The sequence below is a fragment of the Ictalurus furcatus genome, chromosome 23, assembly GCF_023375685.1.
Source record: "Ictalurus furcatus strain D&B chromosome 23, Billie_1.0, whole genome shotgun sequence".
NCBI classification, from domain to species: domain Eukaryota; kingdom Metazoa; phylum Chordata; class Actinopteri; order Siluriformes; family Ictaluridae; genus Ictalurus; species Ictalurus furcatus.
In genome coordinates, this window is record NC_071277.1 from 8760644 (window position 1) to 8782253 (window position 21610).

Here is a 21610-nt window from a genome sequence, read left to right on the forward strand (position 1 = left end):
AACTAAGCAAATGTAAGTATCTGTTTTATACCTGTTACATTTAAGCTCCATATATGCTGCGTACATTAATTATTGTGAAAGTAAAAAAAAAAAAATGTAAAAAAAAAAAAAAAATTTTTTAAAAAGGCCCCAGAGTTCTTTGGTAAATCCAGACAAAACAGCAGTTTGATAAAAGATCAAACCTAAATGAACCCTGGGGGTAACCTAAATTACCCCTGTTATAAAACCTGTTATAAAACCCCCCTGGGGGGGGTCCTGTTATAGATATAAAACAATCAATGTGAGTTACTGTTTAATTTTTTTTTAAACTGTAACAGTACACCATGCTGTGTTTTATTCCTCTTATACAGCAAATTCCAATTTTCTGTTTATTGATGAAAGACATGCACCACTTTTATCCATTTATAGTTACATTTAATGTTCTAAAACAAGTCTTTCTTTTGATCTGTCTCTTTAAAAAAAAAAATGCAGCATTACAGAAAAAGATGTAAAAAAAAAAAAACCTTCCATAAACGTCAAATACACGTCTTCTCACAGAATACTTCACCGCATCAATGCGTATCAGTGATTACACACGCTTTTTTTTTTTTTAATCCGTTCATATAGAGTGTCTGCTGTGTAACAGTTACGTTACTAGCTTCAGCTGTTACTACAGAAACGATAACGCGTTTATATATATATATATATATATATATATATATATATATATATATATATGGAGAGAGAGAGGGAGAGAATGTGACAATACTGTGATATAAAAGAACTTTGTTGTAAGAAGCTCTCGGTGTGGAAAGCCGGGAACAGCACCAGCGATGCGCTGTAATCTCTGATCACTCCCTGAGACAAAATGTCAGCTCAATTGTTCAAATAATAATGCACATAGCCCGTTTTAATAGACGGCTCCTGTTGTAATTTTTCTCTCCTGATGCACCCGAGTGTATTCCTGTGACCTTTGTGAAGCACAGCTCATGACGCGTGGTAAGAATCTCAATTCTCTTTCAATATTGTTGCCTTTGCGTAATGGCCTGCGAACACCGGCAGAATGATTTCCACGGCGTTGTGTTCGTGTCAGAGACAGACTACCCGTTTGTTCCTCCTCCCTGTACTGTAATTATTTCATTACCTAACATTTCAGTGAGGAAACATGTTTATAAAGGTGTCCCGGCAGGCGGAGAAGGTCCGCCGCAGGTCGCTCGGGCATGACTCATTGTTTAGTTGCACAAACTCGAGCGTTTGGAAATGAACCAATATAAAACATTACATTTCTACAGTATATGAGCGTGTGTATTATGAATGGGAAATGTATAATGCATAAGGTTCCTGCAAAGCATTTGTGGAATAGATTAGAGTGCTAGTGACACTGAGATTATTTGTCATAAGATTATTTGTCAAGTGGATTTTTTTTCCTCTCCGAACTCTCTGGTGCTCATTAAGGCTCTATTATTTCCATTACGGCGGATCATTTTTATTCCGATTGAAGCTGTACGTCTTCGGGAATTCTGCTGTATTATATTTCATCCCATAGATCTTAAATGAATTTGAAGTTTAAGGCATGAGATTTGAGTCTTGTGTCTTTCCGAGGTAAATGAGATGTTCGAGTGTGTTGAAGCTTAGCTTTGATGCTGAGTAAGATTTCATTTGGAAATAATAATCACTTATCTTTAATTATTAATTCCTTTTTTACTCGCATTATGGCTATTTTTCAAACAATTAATTTAATTATTTATTTGAGATCTGCCCTTTATGTTGGTTCTCATTTTATTTAATGTTTTTGTTAAATTTTTTTTTGTAAAGCACTAAATCAGTGAAAAAAAAAAATTAACGTATAAAAGGTATAGAAATAAAGTTTGTTGTTAGAATTATTTCATTTTTTCCCCAGTCGAGCACTTATAAACTATATTGGATGCATTTTTTTTAACACTTAAACAATACAATAATAATTTTTCTATATATGTATATACATCTGAGTGCAAAAGTTTGCATCCCCATTGGTTTCTGGATTTAAAAAAAAAAAAAAACCATTATGCATAAATTCCATACCAAATCCCATAATCGTCACAAACTCGCTCATGAAAACGTCCAACACACGACAAAACAAAAGTCAGTGAAGGGATTTACATATTCTCGTAGCTTTATTTCTGAACGCGTAGCTAATTATACGAGGCCACCTGTCATCAAGACCCTGGTGAGTGAATGGCATAGGTAAACGGAATGTTTTTTGCTTGACATTATTTGTAAATATTATGATACAATATTTTACAATGATGGCGAGAAGAGTGGAGTTTTAAACCCTGGGCTTGTTTTTGAGCCGGTTGTAGAACCTCGGTGCGTTTTTTCTTAATTAAAACACGCTCATGTAGCTGCAGCACTACATCCATGATGAAGTGGCGAGTTAAACTGATATGATTGGTCTGTTGACGATCGAGTTATTTAATAGAGATTAAAAGCTTACTCAGAACGTGAAAACCTCAACAGAACCCTAACGAGTGGATTTCAGGTTCAAACTCGGTTGCATTTAAACCGCATCTCGAACATACATGAGAACCCAACAACTTCATTATCTCAGGATTAACATGTTTTGCTTGTAGTTCCGCGACATCATTTTCATGTTTAAACGATAAAGTTTCAACACTGAGACGGACTAACAATCCGGTGGCCCTGATCGGGGAAAATCAAACCCCAGCTCCTGGTGTGTGCCGTCCATGATTGGGTCTTTAGACAAAGCAGGATGGCAACAGACTCACAAATTCATTTTACATATTCAAATTCGAATGCAAAGATACAGTCAGATGATTCCAGCGTTACAGATGCGTTTAGACAGTTTGCATATTTGGTCATGTGACCTTTCACGAAGAATGTAGACCGATATTTAAAAGCAAAACATGCAATTACACATACCGTGTATAAAGGGGTTTATAGCAAGTGAGAATCACAGGGCTATTTTCCAATATGTGCGTAGTAAGGACTCTACGTAACTGTAGACTTAAACTCTATTCAGAAGTTAAGCAGGAGTTATGAATGTGCGTGGAGTTTGAGAGAAACAGTCTCAGTTACGTGCAATATTGTAATATCGGCTCTAACTGTCCAGCATCTGGCGGTTTGAAGTAAACACAGTATGTCAGGATGAAGTTTTTGGCTGTAAATAGGCACAAAAAAACAAACAAAAACCTGTGGAACGTCGTATGATTCTGATATTAAATCCATAAACGTGATTCTGTTAATGCATTAATTAAGAGCATTGTCCTTTTAAAGTCCAGAGACCAATTAATGAACTTAAAGTGAGCTGTAGCAGCTGAGTGCTTGGTCAGCTTATCCTTCAAACTCGCAGCCAGGTTTTCTTTAGTGCACAGCGCATCGACTTCGAACTTTAAACAACTCAAAGTTGTTCATTACGAACAAAGCACACACGATACAATTTCATGACGTCGATTTGGCGTTTCATGAAGTTGTGCACGTAATTAAATTCCTCCATTTTGTTCAATTAACCCGAATTTTGCCGTGATTAACGCGCTAAGTGCAAATAGAAGCGGTGATGCAGCATTATAATATTAGCAGTATACTGGACTACTATTAGATTTATTTCAGTGCTCTCCATTTTATTAATCATATATCATCGTTTCGGCCTTTTTTTTTATTTAAATGTTTCGTTTAAAAAACATTTTAAGTATGTGTTATATCATATTACATTTGACAGTGCTGTTTGCTTCTGCAGTCTGAATTTTCTATCCCTGATTTTAGTTTTCCGGGCTTAGAACCGAGTGCTTGTGGTGGTGAAAACTGAAAAGAGAAGAAAAAAAATGAACAGTCTGGGAGGATTCTACAGAGGAAAAATCTGGCAAGCGCTGAGATTTTAACTTTGAGTTCATGGAGCTTTCCCACATGTGTTTCCGACTCAGTTTCCACAAACGATGAATGTTTTTTTAAAGACCTTCTCTGGAAACATTCATAAATGCAAACTATAGTTTTGAGAAAGATTCCTCCTCCTTCCCCTGCATCATCGTGGTAGGACTCTGAAATCGTTTCGCTGAAATCTCAGTCGCGTCAGTTAAGCTTTGCTGGGTGTTGAGAGGCACGACGACAACCATACTGCACAGAACATTCTGGAAAAGTCTCGTTTTGTATATAAAAGAGGGATTAACCTGACCCTGGAGGAGGAGATGTCTTGAAGACGTTCCCTCCAGTCTCTTATTCAAACACTCACACTTTCCAGAGAGAGAGAGAGAGAGAGAGAGAGAGAGAGAGAAAGAGAGGGTACAAACTTGAGTGTTTGCCTTTTTTTCTTTTTCATCAAAGACGACTAATATGACACACGACTCATTTCAAAGGGAGGCTGTTTTGCATAAACCTATTAAGCCAATTCCATTTCTCTTTCTTGCTCTCTCTCTCTCTCTCTCTCTCTCTCTCTCTCTCTCTCTCTCTCTCTTTCTTTCTTGTGTTCCCTGAATCTGTTCTAAATGTTAAATAACACAGTCAAAGCTACAGAGTCGAATAGGAATTGAAGAGCTGCTTCAGAAGAGAGGATGGAGGAAAAATACCTCGAGTTTGGTTTAAGAGTCTAAAATGGTCCTTGAAGCTAGAAGAGAAAATGTCGGGTTATGAAACCGCGGAGATTCAACAAGAAAATCAGCTCAAAACTTTCCCACATGCATCCGGAAATGTACATTTCTACTGCAGGCATCTTTTCAGAATCCTTTCAGGCACGTTTACAGACTATTACAGAATTTTAGTTCCTGTGCTGTGCTAGAGTCCATGGTACCAAATGGTTCCTGAGAATCAAATACACCATTCCAGATACATTTGGAATGTTTGAGCTGATTATCTTGTTTAGGTACATTACTAATGAAAGAACCGGGACTGATATTGGTGTGATGTTTTCCCTTCATTTGAAAGTGCAGTCGCAGGCATATGGAAAGCAACCTTTCCACCACAAGAACTCCTGTGCCTACTCTGAAGCAGGAAGTAAAGCGGTTCCAGGAATTATGGCCCAAGAACTAAAATTAGTCCTGGTTCCTGCAGCGCAAATGTGCCCAATGTTCCTCAAAATGTTCCTTGCTTCATGTTGCCTGCTTAGAGGTCCTCCATAGCTATAACTGCACTACACAAGGGGGGGACATTCATCTAAAATTAGTCCTGGTTACAGTGGTGGAAACATTCCAAAAGTTCCTGCAATGGAAAATATACTTTTCCATGTGCATTGGAAAACTTTGGGCTAAATTTCCTGTTGAAATTTTTTAAGATCTGGGGACTTTTTCTCTTTATTTTTTCCCCATTTTCCTGTGTTAAACAGTAATTAGAGGTAGGAACTAAAGCGGGAAGTGGGAAACTGAAGAAACCTTGCACCTTAATATTGGTCCAAAGAATCATTCAAGCCAATCGTTTGGATTTGTTGCTTTACCATACATTTATATAGACTTGAGAAAGCTTGCTGGTGTGAACGTAGGGTTACCAGGATCTCTTTAATTCTTTAAATGTTTGAGGAATCTATGTAAAAAAATAAATAAATAAACAGGAAAAAGAAAACGAAAACGCCTTCTGGTCTATTTCCTAAAAATCTGAGTTTTTACTCAGGGAAATGCCTCACTGTGTAGTTTTTAACACAAGCACATTTGTTATGAAGACATCCCGTCTCTTCTTTATGCTGATCTTTCAAAATGTGCTAATTACTCATACCATGCAAATGAGTAATTTGTGAAGATCAGCAGGAAAGGGCCCGATGAGAGGCTCCTGGTTGTGATATTCAACTCTTATATGATTAGCGAGTCTGGCTCCAGCTAAAAGCAAAGCACTGACTCCTCCACCGAGAGCTTAATCCACCTCCTGATTGAAAAAAAAAAGAACATTTCACAAGGGTCTGTTGCTAATGCTTAGCATTCATCACAGGTGTGTGGACATGTTTGCATGTAAGGTGATCTTGCTGAATTGAACTTTTTTACCAGAATTCTTGCAGCAAAATCGAGTCTAAGCCTAGAGAGTTTACCGAAGCAACGGCTGGCTGATTAACATATAGCGTATAACGTTAGCATAACATTCTGACAGAGTAGAGTTGAAATGCATTATTCAGCAGGTTTCACCTCCAAATGTCTCGTTCGAGTCAGTTCAGGACTGGAAAGCACGTAAACGACAACGGAAAACATGCCAGTTGTCCATCAAGACATGGTGTATTTTTTTAATGCGTTACAGACAGGGTCAGTGTCGGGTGAAGAAGGACAGAGTTTGCGTTTAGTGCGAAGCAACGACGTTTTGAGGCGACGACTCTGAGGATATCTTAACATCTATTCGTACACGTAATGCGCCGTTATTCTTCTGTACCAGTTTTGTTTTCAGTCATGTTAAAGAAAAGGTGCTACTGGAAATAACCAAACAAATGAGGATCAGAGCGGGTCAGGGAGAATGAAAAAAAAACACCTCGTAAAAGTGGAGCGCTAAAAATCCACACCATAAAGAACATGCCGGAATAAAGTCAGTGATCCGGAGCTATTACTTCTCCGGCATTACGAGGGATTTGGGAATCTTTTGCTGAAAGCACGTCTTTCCTGTAAATCAACTCATGTGCAAGCGTACACTAAAAACCAGACATGCGTAATGTTTGTAACATTGACTTCCTGTATAGAGAAAACATCCTAATTTAAGCATCACTGCTTTATTTATTTATTTATTTTTAAATAAAATGACATGATTCTACACTGTAAAACCGGATAAGTTCATTTAACTCCAAAAATTTGAGGAAACAAATTACCTCAAAATTTTGAAGTTGATAAATCAATTTCTTTAAGCCGAATACACTTAAATAGGGTTAACTGAGTTAAATTTTTGTTATATTTGTGTATTTGGCTCAAAGAAATTGATTTATCAACTTAAAAAATTTTGAGGTAATTAGTTTTTTGGAGTTAAATGTAATTTTTGGAGTTAAATGAACTTATCCGGTTTTACGGTGTACGCCCATGTTTTTGTTCTGAGCCTATAAAATGAGCTGCTTTTTAAAACAATAAGAGTATAAAATTGTGATATTTACAATGAATAATAAACTCAAATTGGGAATCTTATTGGAATCCATGTATATCAATGGGAAGCCAAGTTACTGTTACCATCCTGAAGTGTTTTATTCCTCAAGCAGTATCCAACTTTAACCATTTTTATTTATTAAAGAACATGTCATGCTTTTTTTTTATCCTTTTTTTTTAACGTCCATGAAACAAGTCACTTCCTGTTCTCACTTACATTTAGAGCAGCTATAAACGCTCGTTCTCTCACCGTGGCTACAGGAGCCGAGACTTGAAGCAGGAGATCAAGATCATGACCGTTCCATTCTCCAGAGATGCTTATGATCCAGTTAATGTTATTTACACCGCCATGAGGGTTTCTTATTTGGTCTGAAGTCTTCATAATTGAATTAACATGGTGAGACAGCTAGTGGCACTCTTGACAAACTGTCTTTGAGTGAATGCCAAGAGCATTGTTGGGTTTGTGTGTTAATTGGCATAGGCAAGATGAGAATAGAGATTGATTCAGTATAAGGTTAGTTCCTGTTATATAACTTTTCTCCTGTACAAACCTTCTGACCAATCAGAATCCAGAATCCAACAACACTGTGGTATAATACTGGATTGTAATGTGAGCCAGATGACCTATCCAATCCAATCATAACATAACTACAGAAAAAGCATACTTTGCTCTAAAACGGTACCTCTTTTTGAGAAATAATCTGACTTAAGTGAGATTATCTTATCTGTCAATCCCCTGATAACGAAGGAGCCGGGTTTTTTTTTTTTTTTTTTTAAGTCAAAATGCTTTTAGTGTGAAATCTTGCCGGAGAAATATTAAGAAAAAGCAGCAGAGCCGGGATTCTGTTTGTTTACGCTTGCGTTCGATGTCTTATCGACGGCACGCATCGTCTGAACGTCACGGCATCGTCCTGGAACATCTGAAAGATTCGTATCGGAAAGGTCAAGCCATTTGAACGAGCGGCTCGTTATCAGTGCAAATACAATATTCAGCCATGATCGAGGGACTTGGAACGACAAAAGATGGGAAAAGACGCAGAAAGCGGGAGACAGATTGGGGATTCTGAGTCATGTTTACCATCTGAACCATGCATATGCATGAGTGATGTCTGTGTGCAGAGATTTTCAGATTTACCGCGCGTAAAAGAGTTTTCAACATCCGACGAGTCATATCTCTGGGACTAACAGAGTCATCAAGGAGAACAGAAGAGCAGTCTGGCGTTATGCCGACAGTTTAATCGTACAAAACGGTGTAGTTCAGTCACGTCTTCTTCCTCGTGAAATATCTGGATTTGTATATCCGTAGCCCAGTGGACCAATTAGTGGGCGGAAAAAAAAAAAACACGAAAGCACAATTAAGAGACTTTACTGTAATTGAAAATGGCGGGTTATCTCCAAACGACCTTCAAGTCGACGACAACAGAAACCCACGAGATGTTCACAGCGAGCAATGCAAATGTGTAACGGCTCAGAAAGGGTGTTAATTAAGGAATTACAGGGACAAAACAAATCACTTTGTCTGCTTTGAGCTGGATACACTGCGCTGAATATTCTAGACAAGCTAGCATGGTTAAACGACTCTGTAAGAGATTAATAAGAGTCTGTTGACTTGTCAGGATTATTATTAGGAGATTACAAACACGTACGCCGCTGCATCTTGACCGCACAAAGAGCAATTTCCTTGTCATTGGACCAGATAAGAGTGTTATGTCTCTTGATTTAAGCTTTGGGTTGAATTAGAAAGGTTTTCATTCGACCCCTTTGTTTTAGCGCATCTTATTTATTGCCTGTCATTGTTTATTTATGTTGTATTGTGGCACACTTTTAGATATCGTTTTACACGATAAGGCTAAATAATTTTTTTTGGACCGCTGAGTTGGTGAGGTGTCGGTGCAGCAGGTACTGTATCTAAGATGAGGATTTAAGCTGATTCTATGGAGTGTTATACTGTATGTTATATGTGTTGGGATGTGCTGTGGCAAATATTTCAATTATGATGGTCTAATGGCGCATCAAGGTCAACGAAAGGTCACTAGCACGCTATGAGGAAATACCAGGTCATCACAGCAGATGCAGGAGTTTATTAGGTCAGAAAGAACCGGTGCTATTTTATGCACACTTGAATTAGATGTGCTGCTTCCTGTAGGCGTGGCCTTTTTCTCTGTACACCTGGTGTTCATATCAAATATTACAACATTAATATAACTATGAATGGATGTTCACCAACAGTAACTCCGCATCGTCACACCTACCCCCATCGTTGATTATTATGGGTTTTACTCTTTACAGAAATCGTTTATGAATAATCTGTAAATGAAAGTCTTGTTGATTGTGTGTGTTGCTCTGATGACACTGTCAGCCTGAATCATTCCTGTCTCATATTGCATTGTAAATATTCTCACTGAGTGTTTATTAATGAAGCGATCTGCCTTCTTTACGAGTTGTTTACTTTATTTCTATCTACTGTGCACACGTCACGCATATTAACAGCGCCCAGCTGCATGAAATACATAAACACGTTTATATATGAATACCATTTAAGTACAATAAAATACAGTATATGTTTGCGTTAATACTTTAGCCTATCTAAAACCTACATTATTCGATCTGGACAGTTAGATTGCAATTTTTTAGCCATATCTTCCATTATATGCTGTAATTTATTTCTTCATCCCACGTGTGTGTATGTGTATATATATATATATATATATATATATATATATATATATATATATATATATATATATATATATTTCACCAGTTCTAAGTCTTGTGTTTCCTTTGTCTTTCTTTCTCTTTGTGTGAGTTCATATCTCATTTTTAGCTGTGTGTGTTGTGGTGAAGGCTCAGACTCGAGGACCTTTCCTCTTTCCTCCTATCGATCGTCTAGGCCCACGGATTTATGAGCTTTATTCTCGGTGGCTGTCTGGACGGCCCAGACATTACCATAACGCAGAAATAGACCCCAAGCCTTTGATGATTTTTAAGAAGTAGCAAAAAACAAAACAAAACCTTTTTAAATGACCTGAAGATGCACAGGGATGACCCATGATGCAAGTTCTTGGATCACGAATTTCCTTTATAGATGAGATTTTAGTCTGTTCCAGGCCTGTCGCTCCGTCTCTCCATCTCTCCGTGTCTGCAGATGTTAAATGCTGATTTATCCGTGATAACGATAAGCAGAGATAAAACGAGGAAATGAAAGACTGTGGTAGAACCTAAAAATAGGGCTGCTCTATATTCCTGCTGACAAGCAATTACTCATGAGTGAGCACTTCTTAAGCTGAGCTGTATCTCTCACACACACACACACACACACACACACACACACACACCCTGCTGTGATGAGCCAATTTACTGAAATACTTATATTACACTTTGTCATACTCCATTTTTAGCTTCTGAGTGTGTATCATATGATTGTTATTGTTAGAATCGTGCATGGTGGGAGGTCAAACATGTATAAAAGGAAAATAATTAATGACAGTTGAAGTTTCCTCAAAAGCATGTCTTAAGTGTTTTGATCCTCTTAAGCCACAGCGATTTGCCGACGCTAACCATTCATATTAATTAAACAGCGCGTTATATTTGTATTTAATGTTGTGGAACATCTGCAAATCAAGTTAGTTCCTGTTCTCACCTCCACTGTGTGGCCAAAAGTATGTGGACACCTGACCATCACACCCTTATATACTTGTTGAACATGCCATTCATTCCAGATTTATTCCTCTCTTTGCTGTTATACTAACGCGCTCCGCTCTTCTGAGAAGGCTTTCCGCTAGATTTCAGGGCGTGGCCGTGGGGATTTGTGTTCATTCGGCTACAAGAGCGTTAGTGAGGTTGAGATCAGGTGCTGATGTTGTGCTGGTGAGGAGACTCCAGTTCATTTCCAGTTCATCCCAAACGTGGTGAGTCAGTGGGGTTGAGGTCAGGCTGTGTGCAGGACACTCGAGTTCTTCTACCTTCTTCCAACCTTCACACACCACGTCGTCATGGAGCTCGCTTTGTGCAACAGATGGAACAGGTTCGGACCTCTTAGTTCCAGCGAAGGGAAATTGTAAAGACGTTGTATATAATTGTGTTCGTCAGACTTTGTGGAAACAGTTTTGGAGAAGAACCTCATATGGGTGTGATGGTCTCCGCAGGGTACATAAAGTTTTAGCCGTATAGTGTAGGTCATAGCGTCTATAAACATCTTCTCTCTTGAATTTAATAATACAAAAATACTGTATTCAAGTGTATCTTCATTCATGTGTATGTAGTTTTAACTAGATGTGTATAAACTTCAGTTAATATGGCTGATGTTTTCATAATCCTGAAGTTGCTCATTTTATTTGAATTAATGTTGCATTTATGAAACCGAAAGCTGTCAGATTATCAAAATATTCTGTTTTTATGCATTTTTTTCTTACGTTTCTTAATAGGTGCATTCTTAATTCAAATTGTATCACATTATATTCCTCCAGGGTTAATCGTGATAGATGATAGATTATATTTACTTAAGATGAGTGAAGACAGATGCAGTCTTGATGAAAAATATATAAAATACAGCCTGTTCTGGTCTGAAGGAATATTTTTATACGTATATATAAGACTCTGTTTTGCCAAATTTGTGCCAGAACGTGTCTAAATCTCGATCTGTTCTCAACCTTGTTGCCTTTTCTGTCGTTCTCTTTGCTGGGTTCCTGTCTGTCCTTTTCCGTCTCCTCCGATGCCTTTTTCTAGACCTAATCCACCAGATCTGTGAACATCTCCTGACCTTTATGTTTTGTCCCTCCTCTCCTGCCATAGCCCCGTCCTCCCCCGGTGTCGACTCCGTCCCTCTGCAGAGAACAGCGAGCCAGAATGCCACGGGAACGTTCCCGCGTGGAGGCTACACCGGCTACGTGGAGCCGTACCGCACGCTGCAGTACTGCTCGTCTGTGGAGTCTCCCTACAGCAAATCAGGCCCCAGTCTCCCTCCCGAGGGGACCCTGGCACGCTCACCCTCCATCGACAGCATCCAGAAGGATCCGAGGTAAGACTCCGCTGGCCTCGATCAAACTTCCCGGGTCGTGCTTTTCATCCGGAGCTGTACGGTGTTGAAGTTTGTGGCGACTCGGAGCGTACTGATCCGGTCTCAGCAGGATGAGAGGAGAGGTAGGAGGTCAAAATGGCTTTTTTGAAGGATGTTGTTGGCTCTTTTGCAGTTGCTTGTTGGCAGGTTTTCAGTTTTGTGGTGCGACGTCAATAGCGCAGTAGTCTTTACGCTTCGGGATGTTTCCTATATGTTTTTGCTGGAACATAAACGAGCTTCGGGCATTGTGAGTATTAGGAACTTGGTTATAACTTGGTGAAAACTTGGTTCCTGCTCTTTCTACATGGTCTTAGCAAGTGAAAATATCTCGAATATGGACAATTTATCGAATATTTCTTATCAGGAGATTTTATATAACCCAATTCAGCCTTTTAATGCAGCGTATCTGCAGCTGCACTGGGTTTTAATTGGTCTTTCCCCATCAGGCTCAGGGCCATTTGAAGCGGGCCATGGTAGGCGCAGCCGCGGACTTCTTTTTGAAACGTCGGAGCTAATTAGCATTGCTGAGTCGTGATCAGTGCAGGTGGCGGTGAAGGCAAAGCTGGACGGATGAAGGCCAGTGCAGCCAGCGAGCATAATGATGTCTGAGTCTGGGTTCTGATTATTCAGTGCTCGTCTTTGTAGAGCATGTAAAATGCGTTCTAGTGATATGTTTACGGTGCAGATTTTTCACAGCTTGGCCATTTTGCTCGTGCTTTTGCATTTAAAAAAAAAAGATTTCTCTTCTTTGATATGAAGGGGGGAAATGTGCCGATGTGATAAAAGAGAATTATTCATTGCCTTGTAATCGTAGGAGTGGTGCTATTTACATAAAATGTATTGACAAATTTCAAGCAATATCCGTTTTCATATCAGTTCTAAAAGCTATATAACTAAACCATAGGTAAATACGGAACAAAACACTCTGGGTCATGCTGCTATAGGAAAACAATCAACGACAGGGTGTTGTGATGAAGCAGAGATACTCTAACCTTCCCGAACAGCATGTCCAAAAGGATTTTACTCCTCCTATACCACAGCAATTTGCACTATTACCCTTTTCAGTTTATTAAAGAACACAACATACTTTTTATCCGATAGACTGACACCGGAGACTCCTTACATAAACGCTAAACAGACATCTCCTTACCGGAGACAGCACTGGATTTAGTAACATGCTAAATAATTACTAAATAATTTTTGTAATGATCAAATTAAGTCTCACGGTACTCAGTTTAAACTCTGAAAAGCTCCACGAGTCCGGAAATCCTTCTCAGACCTCATCGATCGTTCCCCTGTGACGGCTGACGAGATCGTCGGCGTGTGAAGCACTAGTTTCGGAGTCAAGGTGAGTGCGCGTCTCTCTATTAAGGTTCGAGGGCCCAGAAAGGCACTGATGGGAGTCGTTTAGCCTGTAATGGAGCTGCAAGCGATTGGGTGGGGGGGAGGGTGTTGAGACATGGCCAGCGCCAACACTTGTTTCCATATGTGACACAATCGCAATTCAGACTGGGCCCTTTTGAGAAAATGACTTCTTTTATTATCCACGCTTTTTATTTCACAATGGCGCTATTTATTTCCTTCTTCAGCACAATGCCTGGCAAAACAGCCGTAATGGTCGTAATGGTTTCATGGCTCCTCTGCTGTTTAGAGTTCTCCTGGCTTGAGAGGGGAAAGTAAAGAAGTAAAGAAGAGTTTACTACTAACAGAGCGTTGCCAGTGCTGGTTTAGGTTTGTTTTTTTTATTAACCGTCAGGCCCCGTGGCAGATGTTTAGCGCTGAAGCACTTGTGAAGTTGTTGACTTTTTCAGACGGGGTTTGTTCGGTCAGCGACTGCCTTCAGGTGAGCCGCTTAAGCGTAGTGGACTGACAAAGCGTGACATTTTTCTGACCTTTTCCCTTTGGCAAAGTGCAGGAAGTGTCGTGGGCGAGCGAGAGAGAGAGTCGAGAGAAAAGAGCAGTACGTACCCGCCGTATTACACTTTCTGTTTTTGGTGTAGAATATAATCGTATACAGGAGTACTGTACAGTGTATAGAAAATTCGAACAAATAATAAGCGATGTTATGCTGGATAGCGGAGCTTTGAAAGGTGTGTCGAAATGATGGGAGAGCGTCAGGTGAACTTCTGTGCTAGCAGTGCTATCGACATGCTGTTTTCCTGTAATGACCTCATTGGAAAAGCCTCGTTTAGGGACCGCTTCGAAAAATGGGTTTGATCGTACGATGTTTATTCCAGTCCAGTGATTCTCATTCAGAACATATTACACAACATATTCCTATTCATTTTTTCAAAAATAGATCTCTTGACTTTACATGGCATCATTCAATATTACATTCAAAAGCAAAGAGAGTTCTTCAGTCCACGTTTTCAAGGCGAGCGCTCGTGTTTAAGAAGAAAACCTTGGACGCAGTGATTTGCATAATGTGGACGCCAGACTTCAAATCGACTTAAGTGAGTGATCTTTAAGTTATCCGTGTCTAAACGTTCACATCCAATAGGATCAAAGCTCCAGACTTAAAGAGAATGCCGTCCTCAGGATTTAGCACTTTATAGACGCCGATGTGGGCGTAATCGCGATCGAGAGGCATGTGTGCTGCCTGATGCACTCAGAAAACGGTGTGTACATGAGAGAGACGGAGGAGTTGATGAAGACAAATGAACGTGATTGAGTGGAGCGTATTGATCAGAGGGGAAAAAAACGGGGGGTTGCCTCTTGCAAATACAGGCGCCGAGCTCCGTGCGTTTCCAAACCTATCGATCCAAACTCGAACAGCGAGCTGCTTTTAAACACAGTCATTATCACTCTGGCTCCAGGCTGTCGTAACATCTGTTCAACATCCTAAACGGAGACAGACACACACACACACACACACACACACACACACACAGAAAATGTGCTGATTCAAGGAAGTCCTCCCATCTTCTTGAACTGACATTGACACGACCAGAGCTTGGAATTCTGAAACATTCATTTTTAAGAGACTTCAACATTTTCCTCAGGGTGGAGATTATGAAAGAGGGCGGGGCTTTTCTGACCTCCTAATATAGATCATTGAAAGGTTGTGGGGTCAAATCTTAAACATGATAGGAACAGTGGAGGCTGGTGGTTATTAAAATAGGGGAAGCACAACTGTCTATTATGGACTATAAAAGCACCTGTTAATTAAAATGAAAACAAAAAAAAAACAATAATTGAATCATTTTAGGGGAAAAATAAAAAATAAAAATGTACAACAACCTGGATGTATAAGTGTGCACACCCTTGAACTAATACTTAGTTGAAACAGCTTTAGATTTTATCACAGCATTCAGTCTTTTTGGGTAAGAGTTGATCAGTTAGGAGCGTCTTGACTTTATATATTTTATTTTATTCTTCCTTGCAAAAGCATTCTAACTCTGTCAGATTGTCTGGAAATCTCCTGTACACAGCCCTCTTCAGGTCACCCCACAGATTTTTGATTGGATTTAGGTCTGGACTCAGGCGGGGACATTCTAAAACCTTGAGCTTGTTTTGGTGAAGCCGTTCCTTTGTTGATCTGGAGGTTTGCTTCTGGTCGTCGTCGTACTGAAAGCTGAAATTCCTCTTCATCTCAAGAGTTTTAGCAGAAGATTTAAGGTTTTGTGCTAAAACTGTCTGGTATTTGGAGCTGTTCCTTATTCCCTCCAGCCTGATTAAAGCCTCGATTCCAGCTGAAGACAAACAGCCTCACAGTATGAAGCTGCCACCACCGTGCTTCACCGTGAGGAAGCTGTTCTTGTAGTCATGTGCTCTGATTTCTTTTGTGCCACACATATCTTTTGGTATTCTGGCCAAAATGTCACCCATCAAACTTTGGTCTCTTCAGACCATAACACATTATTCCACATGGTTTTGGGAGATCTTGCGCCCCTACCCCACAGCCCAGAGATATGAAGAATTCAGAAAATTGTTGTCACGTGTAGGGAGTAACCAGTACTTACCAGAAGCTGCTGCAGTTCTTTTACTCTCGCTGTAGCTCCTCTCGGCAGTCTCGCTGACCGGTTTCTCCTGATCTTCTCATCAGTTTTAGAGGGACGTCCTGATCTTCGTAGTATCACTGTCGTGCCATATTTTCTTCACGTGTTCATTATATTTACAGTGTTCCATGGTATATCCGATACCTTGGAAGTTATTTGTAACCCTTTCCTGATTGATATTTTTGAGATCCCGTACCTGCTCTGTAAGATCTTTGTGGCCCAGGTCTTTTCCAGTTGGATTTACCCAGAAGATGTCAGGAGAATCTTATAGGAACAGCTGGACTTTATTTGGGGTTAATCAGTCACTTTAATTGATGGCAGGTCTACACTCATTAGTGTTTAACATGAGTTTGAACGTGATTGGTGGATTCTGAACACGGCCACGTTCTCAATTATAAAAGGGTGTGTACACTCCTGCATGCTGGAGATTGGGAGTTTTTTTTGTTGTTGTTATTGTCTGTGTTTTGTACAGTGATTAATTTTTTTCCTATACACTATCAGTGGCAAGTGTTTACTGGAAGAATCACTGATGGAAAAACAGAACGATTAAGAAAGCAGGAGGAGAAACGAGAGCTGGGTCTCTGCCCCGTCAGTGTAATATATCAGGTTGTAATTATACTGCATTCGCTCTCAGTGACCTGTAGCTGAAGATGTACTGATGTTTTATTGATGCTCGGCTTTTCTTTTTCGTCTCCGATTGGTAATCAGGCTAATCCATGAGCTGTGAACTTTCACTGGCACTGACTGTGAATCCTAATCAACCCTGTAATCAAACATCTAAGAATGCTACACAGTTTATTTATCAGAAACGCCTACAAACGTGGACTCCATTGATACTTAATACGCAAAAATGTGCTTGTTTATAATCCATGGATGTGTTTTAATCTGTGAATGTACTGAAGCGACACGGATCTTCTCATCTGGCAAGCCCTGGAAGAGTCGAGCACTCGCACCTCGCAGTGGTTATCGATCACGTCACGGAGTGTTTAATTCGTCTTATACTTCAGAAATTTGCCAACAATTACATTATTTTATTTGTGAAAGAATGAGGTCCTACGTTTCATCCGTCTGTAGTTAGTCAAGTCTAAGTCAAATCCTTTCTCTTGTTCTCACTTACGTTACAGTAGCTACAAACGGTCATTCCTTCACCAGCCCTCTCTTTATTCTCTCTCTTCAAGCTAAAAAAAACCCTTTAACATAAAGTTACAGATTTACCTCTGACTGTTACAAAGTGCTGACACTGGAGACTCCTTCCTTAGAGAAAATGTCACGATACGCATGTTTTTTAATCTGTTTATTTGGCGCGTCCTCGGTACAAGCCCATCTTGTAACGAGTTGTTGCTATAGCAACAGTAACCCATGTCACACCCCTGTTCATCTCCCTCCACTGGCTTCCTGTAGCCACCCACATCAAATTCAAGGCCTTGATGCTCACGTACAAGACCTTGTCTGGAACAGCACTCTCCTACCTCAACTCTTTCCTCAAGGCTTACGTTCCCTCACACAATCTGCGATCAGTTAATGACCGACGGTTAGTAGTGCCTACTCAGCGTGGCTCAAGGTCCCTTTCAAGAACATTCAAACTAACCGTCCCTCAGTGGTGGAATGAACTTCCAACCTCAATCCGGACCGCAGAATCTCTCACCATCTTCAAAAAACACCTAAAGTCCCACCTCTTCCGTGAACACCTGACCAACCTATAAAAATAAAAAAAAATTGCACTTACACCTCTACTCCGCGCACTTTGCTTCTTCTGGAACTCAATTAATGGATCTTGTATGGTAGCACTACTTGTATTGTTCTCTGCTTGATATATCGCTTTGCTTGTATTTTCTCATTTGTAAGTCGCTTTGGATAAAAGCGTCCGCTAAATGAATAAATGTAATGTAATGTAACGCATTAAAAGGAGCTCAGTAATGAGATGTAATGTGATATAAAGCTGCAGATACAGAAAATGAATCAACACCTTCTGATCAATCAGAATCAACGTTAATTGTTCTTTCTTATGAAGCATCTCGACAACATTGCATTCGCGCTTGATTCTGTGTTTGTTTAGCCACCGTGTTTTCATAAATTAAGCTAAACTTTAACGGTGCAAAACTAGGAACCAATTAAGGACAAAAAAATGGCTTTCTGCTGCTGCCTCCGAGGTCATGTGGGTGTAATTTGGAGTCTGTATGAGAAATGTCCTGTTACTTTAACAACCCTGAACACGGTGAAATGACGCATTGCCCTTACACAGGCCCAGCCGGCAGCGTTGCCTGTTCCAGGTAAATTACCCTCCACTTATTTTCCTCATCGCCTTCTTGTGAAAAAGTCCCTTAAAGAAAAAATAAAGAGAGAGAGAGAAAATGGATGAAACTCTGCACAAGGTTTGACCCTTATTATCAGCAGACTTCAATTTGTCCAGCATGTGGTCCTGGACAAACATGTTCGACTTTGATAAATAGAGCGTGCCGCATGCACAGGGGACCGAGCCTGAATTATTATGTCGGCCCTTTTGTATGTTGTATAATGAGGAGCAGATAAGTTTCATGAGGTTCAAGCCGGGTGCATTGTGATGAAACAGGGAGGTGGAAGTGTTTTGGCAAGCGGGATGAAACATGTTTTAATGGGAAGGCTGCGTCATTAGTGTGCCCGTGTTGATGAGAGATTGAGTTGTCAACGCTTTGTATAACAAACCCTGTGCCTGGTCTAACTTTATGCTAATTGCTTAGCCTCTGTAAGGAGTTTCATCAGGCTGGCGTCGTTATATTCACGTTCATCTCTCAAGGCAGCAATCAAACTAAACAGGATTTTCAAATTATACCGTTTACACCACAGCGGTGTCGATTTCTCAAATCTGATTGGTCAGACGGTGTCTGGAGATTTATAGAAGGAGTCTCCAGTGTCAGAGGTAAAGCTTACTTTAACTTTAAGTTTCCTGACATCTTCAGGACGGAGGACTGTTTATAGCTGCTATAACGTAAGTGAGAACAGGAACGAACTTGTTTCACAGACATTCCATGACTTTAAATATAACTATAAATGGATAAAAAGTATGGCATGCCATTGCTGTGGTATAAGAGGAATAAAACACTTTGGGATGCCCTGGTATGGACGTGTGTGTTTACAGTAACTCTGCTTAATCACACCTCAGTGTTATTGATTATTTTCCTATTAGTGCTGCACACCGAGTGTTTTATTCCTCACATGGTGATTAATTCAGTAACTTCACAGCGGACAGGGCGACTGGGATCGATCAGATGACTTGGTTAAATGACTGACAGTGCCGCAGTTCGAGGCGTAGCGATAAATCAGCCAGGCAGACAGGAGCCGCGGTACTTGAGGTTAATGCATAGTTGCATGTGTCAGCTTCTTTAAACTCATCCCACAGGCTCCCGAGACGGATGAGCGGAACGTACCGGCTAAGCAAAATAATATCTTTTAAGGTTCACCTCATCACGAAGGATTCCTGTCTGAAAGAACTGTGGTGCTTAAGAAAGAGATCTCCGAATGACATCACATCACATCTGCATTCACGTCCTGATCGTGACCTACACCAACGACATGGACCGTAGCACACCTCTACAATCGATGAGCAGACTCGCTGGGGCTTGGAATTGGCCTGAGAGTAGCATGAATATCACGAGAGGGAAAAAGAATAGTGATTATATTAAAAAAGAAAGAAAAGGTAGCAAGCATTTATCATCCTTTAGCGGAGAACTTCGGGGTTGTTTCGTTTATAGAACAGCTTTCCTCTCGTACTCAGACGACTATAAAACCACAACCTCATTCACTGGGGTGTGTAAACTTTTACTGCATAATTGTGAATTGCTGAGAGCAGGCTGGAAACTTTTTTGTTACTTCTTTTCCCGGAGTGCTCATAGCGTTTGATCGTGTAGGTCTTGTGGGTGTTGTAGAAGGTTGAAAAAACTTCACTGACTCATTAAAAGCATCCATCCACAACCCCCCCCCCACCCCCCACCCCGATGGTATATGTAAAACACTTAATATTCATTAAAGGAACTTTTTTATTTTCTTTTTTTCATTTGATTTGATTGACCACTGTGCTGTACAAAGCCAGTTACAGTTCATAAGTATACCAAATAAATAACTAAATAAATAAATAGAAAAAAATAATAGACTAATTTGACAATGTTGGAAATTTATGATGAGTTAAATGCCAAAAAAAAGGTGAGACTTTAACTCGTATTTGAAGTCGTGTAAGGAGGTGGCAGAACTGACAGACAGAGGTTCCGTTACGTAGGTCCAGCGTTCGGAGATTCACGGTCACCTCTCAGCTTTAATCTCGATCTGGGAAAGGACAGGGTGTTGTGATCAGCAGATCGTAGACATCTGATAGGCTTATTTAAGCTTAATAGATCGGACAGATAGAGGAAGCGCCAGGCCGTTTAATGACTTAATAACAAACAGTAATACCTTAAAATCAATTCTATAACACATTGGCAACCAATTTAAAGACCTTAAAATTGCAGGGATATGACCATGTTTACTCACCCCGGTTAAAAGTCTAGCAGCAGCATTTCGGACTGTTTGAAGCCGTGAGATAGAGGAACGGGATATTCCCGTATTTAGAGAATTACAGGAATCCAAGTGAGATAAAATGAAAACATGGATCACTCTCTCAAGGTCTCTAAAAGATAAGAAAGACTTAACTTTGGCCAGAAGTTTCAGATGAAAAAAACCTGACTTAACCACTGAACTAAATATGTTGGTCAAACTCGCAGGAAGAATCAAAAGTCAGTCCTAAATTTTTGACAGATGCAAGGTTGCCAAGATTGCGGTTTGTATTTCCTTTAACCACAGTGGGACCGAACACAATAACTTCTGTTTCGCTCTCATTCAAATATAAGAAATTCGAAGACATCCAAGATCTAATATCAGCCAGACATGCAAGCAAGGTTTCTAGACCTCTCTTGTCTTGTTTTGTTTTATCGGCAGATCGATTTGGGTGTCATCTGCATTAAAAATGGAAAGCCACTCCGTGATTCCTTAAAATTGACCCTAGTGATAGCATATAAAGGGAGAAAAAGGTGGGTGGGACCAAGAATGGAGCCTTGTGGGATACCGCAGGTAAGGGGAGCTAGAGAAGAAACAGAACATCCAATACCTTGAAAAAAGGTTCTATCGCTAAGATAGGATTCGAACCAACAAAAGGGCACTCCCTGATGCTTAAAAAATCATGGTCAACACTGTCACACGCTGCACTCAAATCTAATAAGAATAAAATGACAGACATCCCAGTTTCAACAGATAGCAAGATTTCATTCCTAAAACCAGAGTGAATTTTTTTTATTTTCTTTAATGCGGGTTCTTTCCAAGAAACTTTGTAATTGATCTAGCGCAGCTTTCTCTCAAATTTTTGCAGTAAAAGGTTCATTTGAGCTTGGTCTAAAACAAGATAACTCCAAGTTTGGCTTTTTCAGTAACGGTTTCACCAATACATGTTTAAAAAAGGCTGGAACAGACCTGGAGAAAAGACTGTTGTTTACTACTGCTAAGATTCACATCAACAACACTATTAAAGATCTGTTTAAAAAAAGGAGGTAGGA

General features: G+C 39.9%; 1 protein-coding gene across 1 annotated transcript in view; it reads left to right on the forward strand.

The window, feature by feature from the left end:
• ctnnd2a (catenin (cadherin-associated protein), delta 2a) overlaps positions 1–21610 on the forward strand; it is a 233462-nt gene that overhangs the window by 116131 nt on the left and 95721 nt on the right. The window contains exon 8 of the mRNA XM_053611859.1: positions 11793–12018. Coding sequence (XP_053467834.1) covers positions 11793–12018 — 226 coding nt within the window. The remainder of the gene's footprint in view (positions 1–11792; positions 12019–21610) is intronic.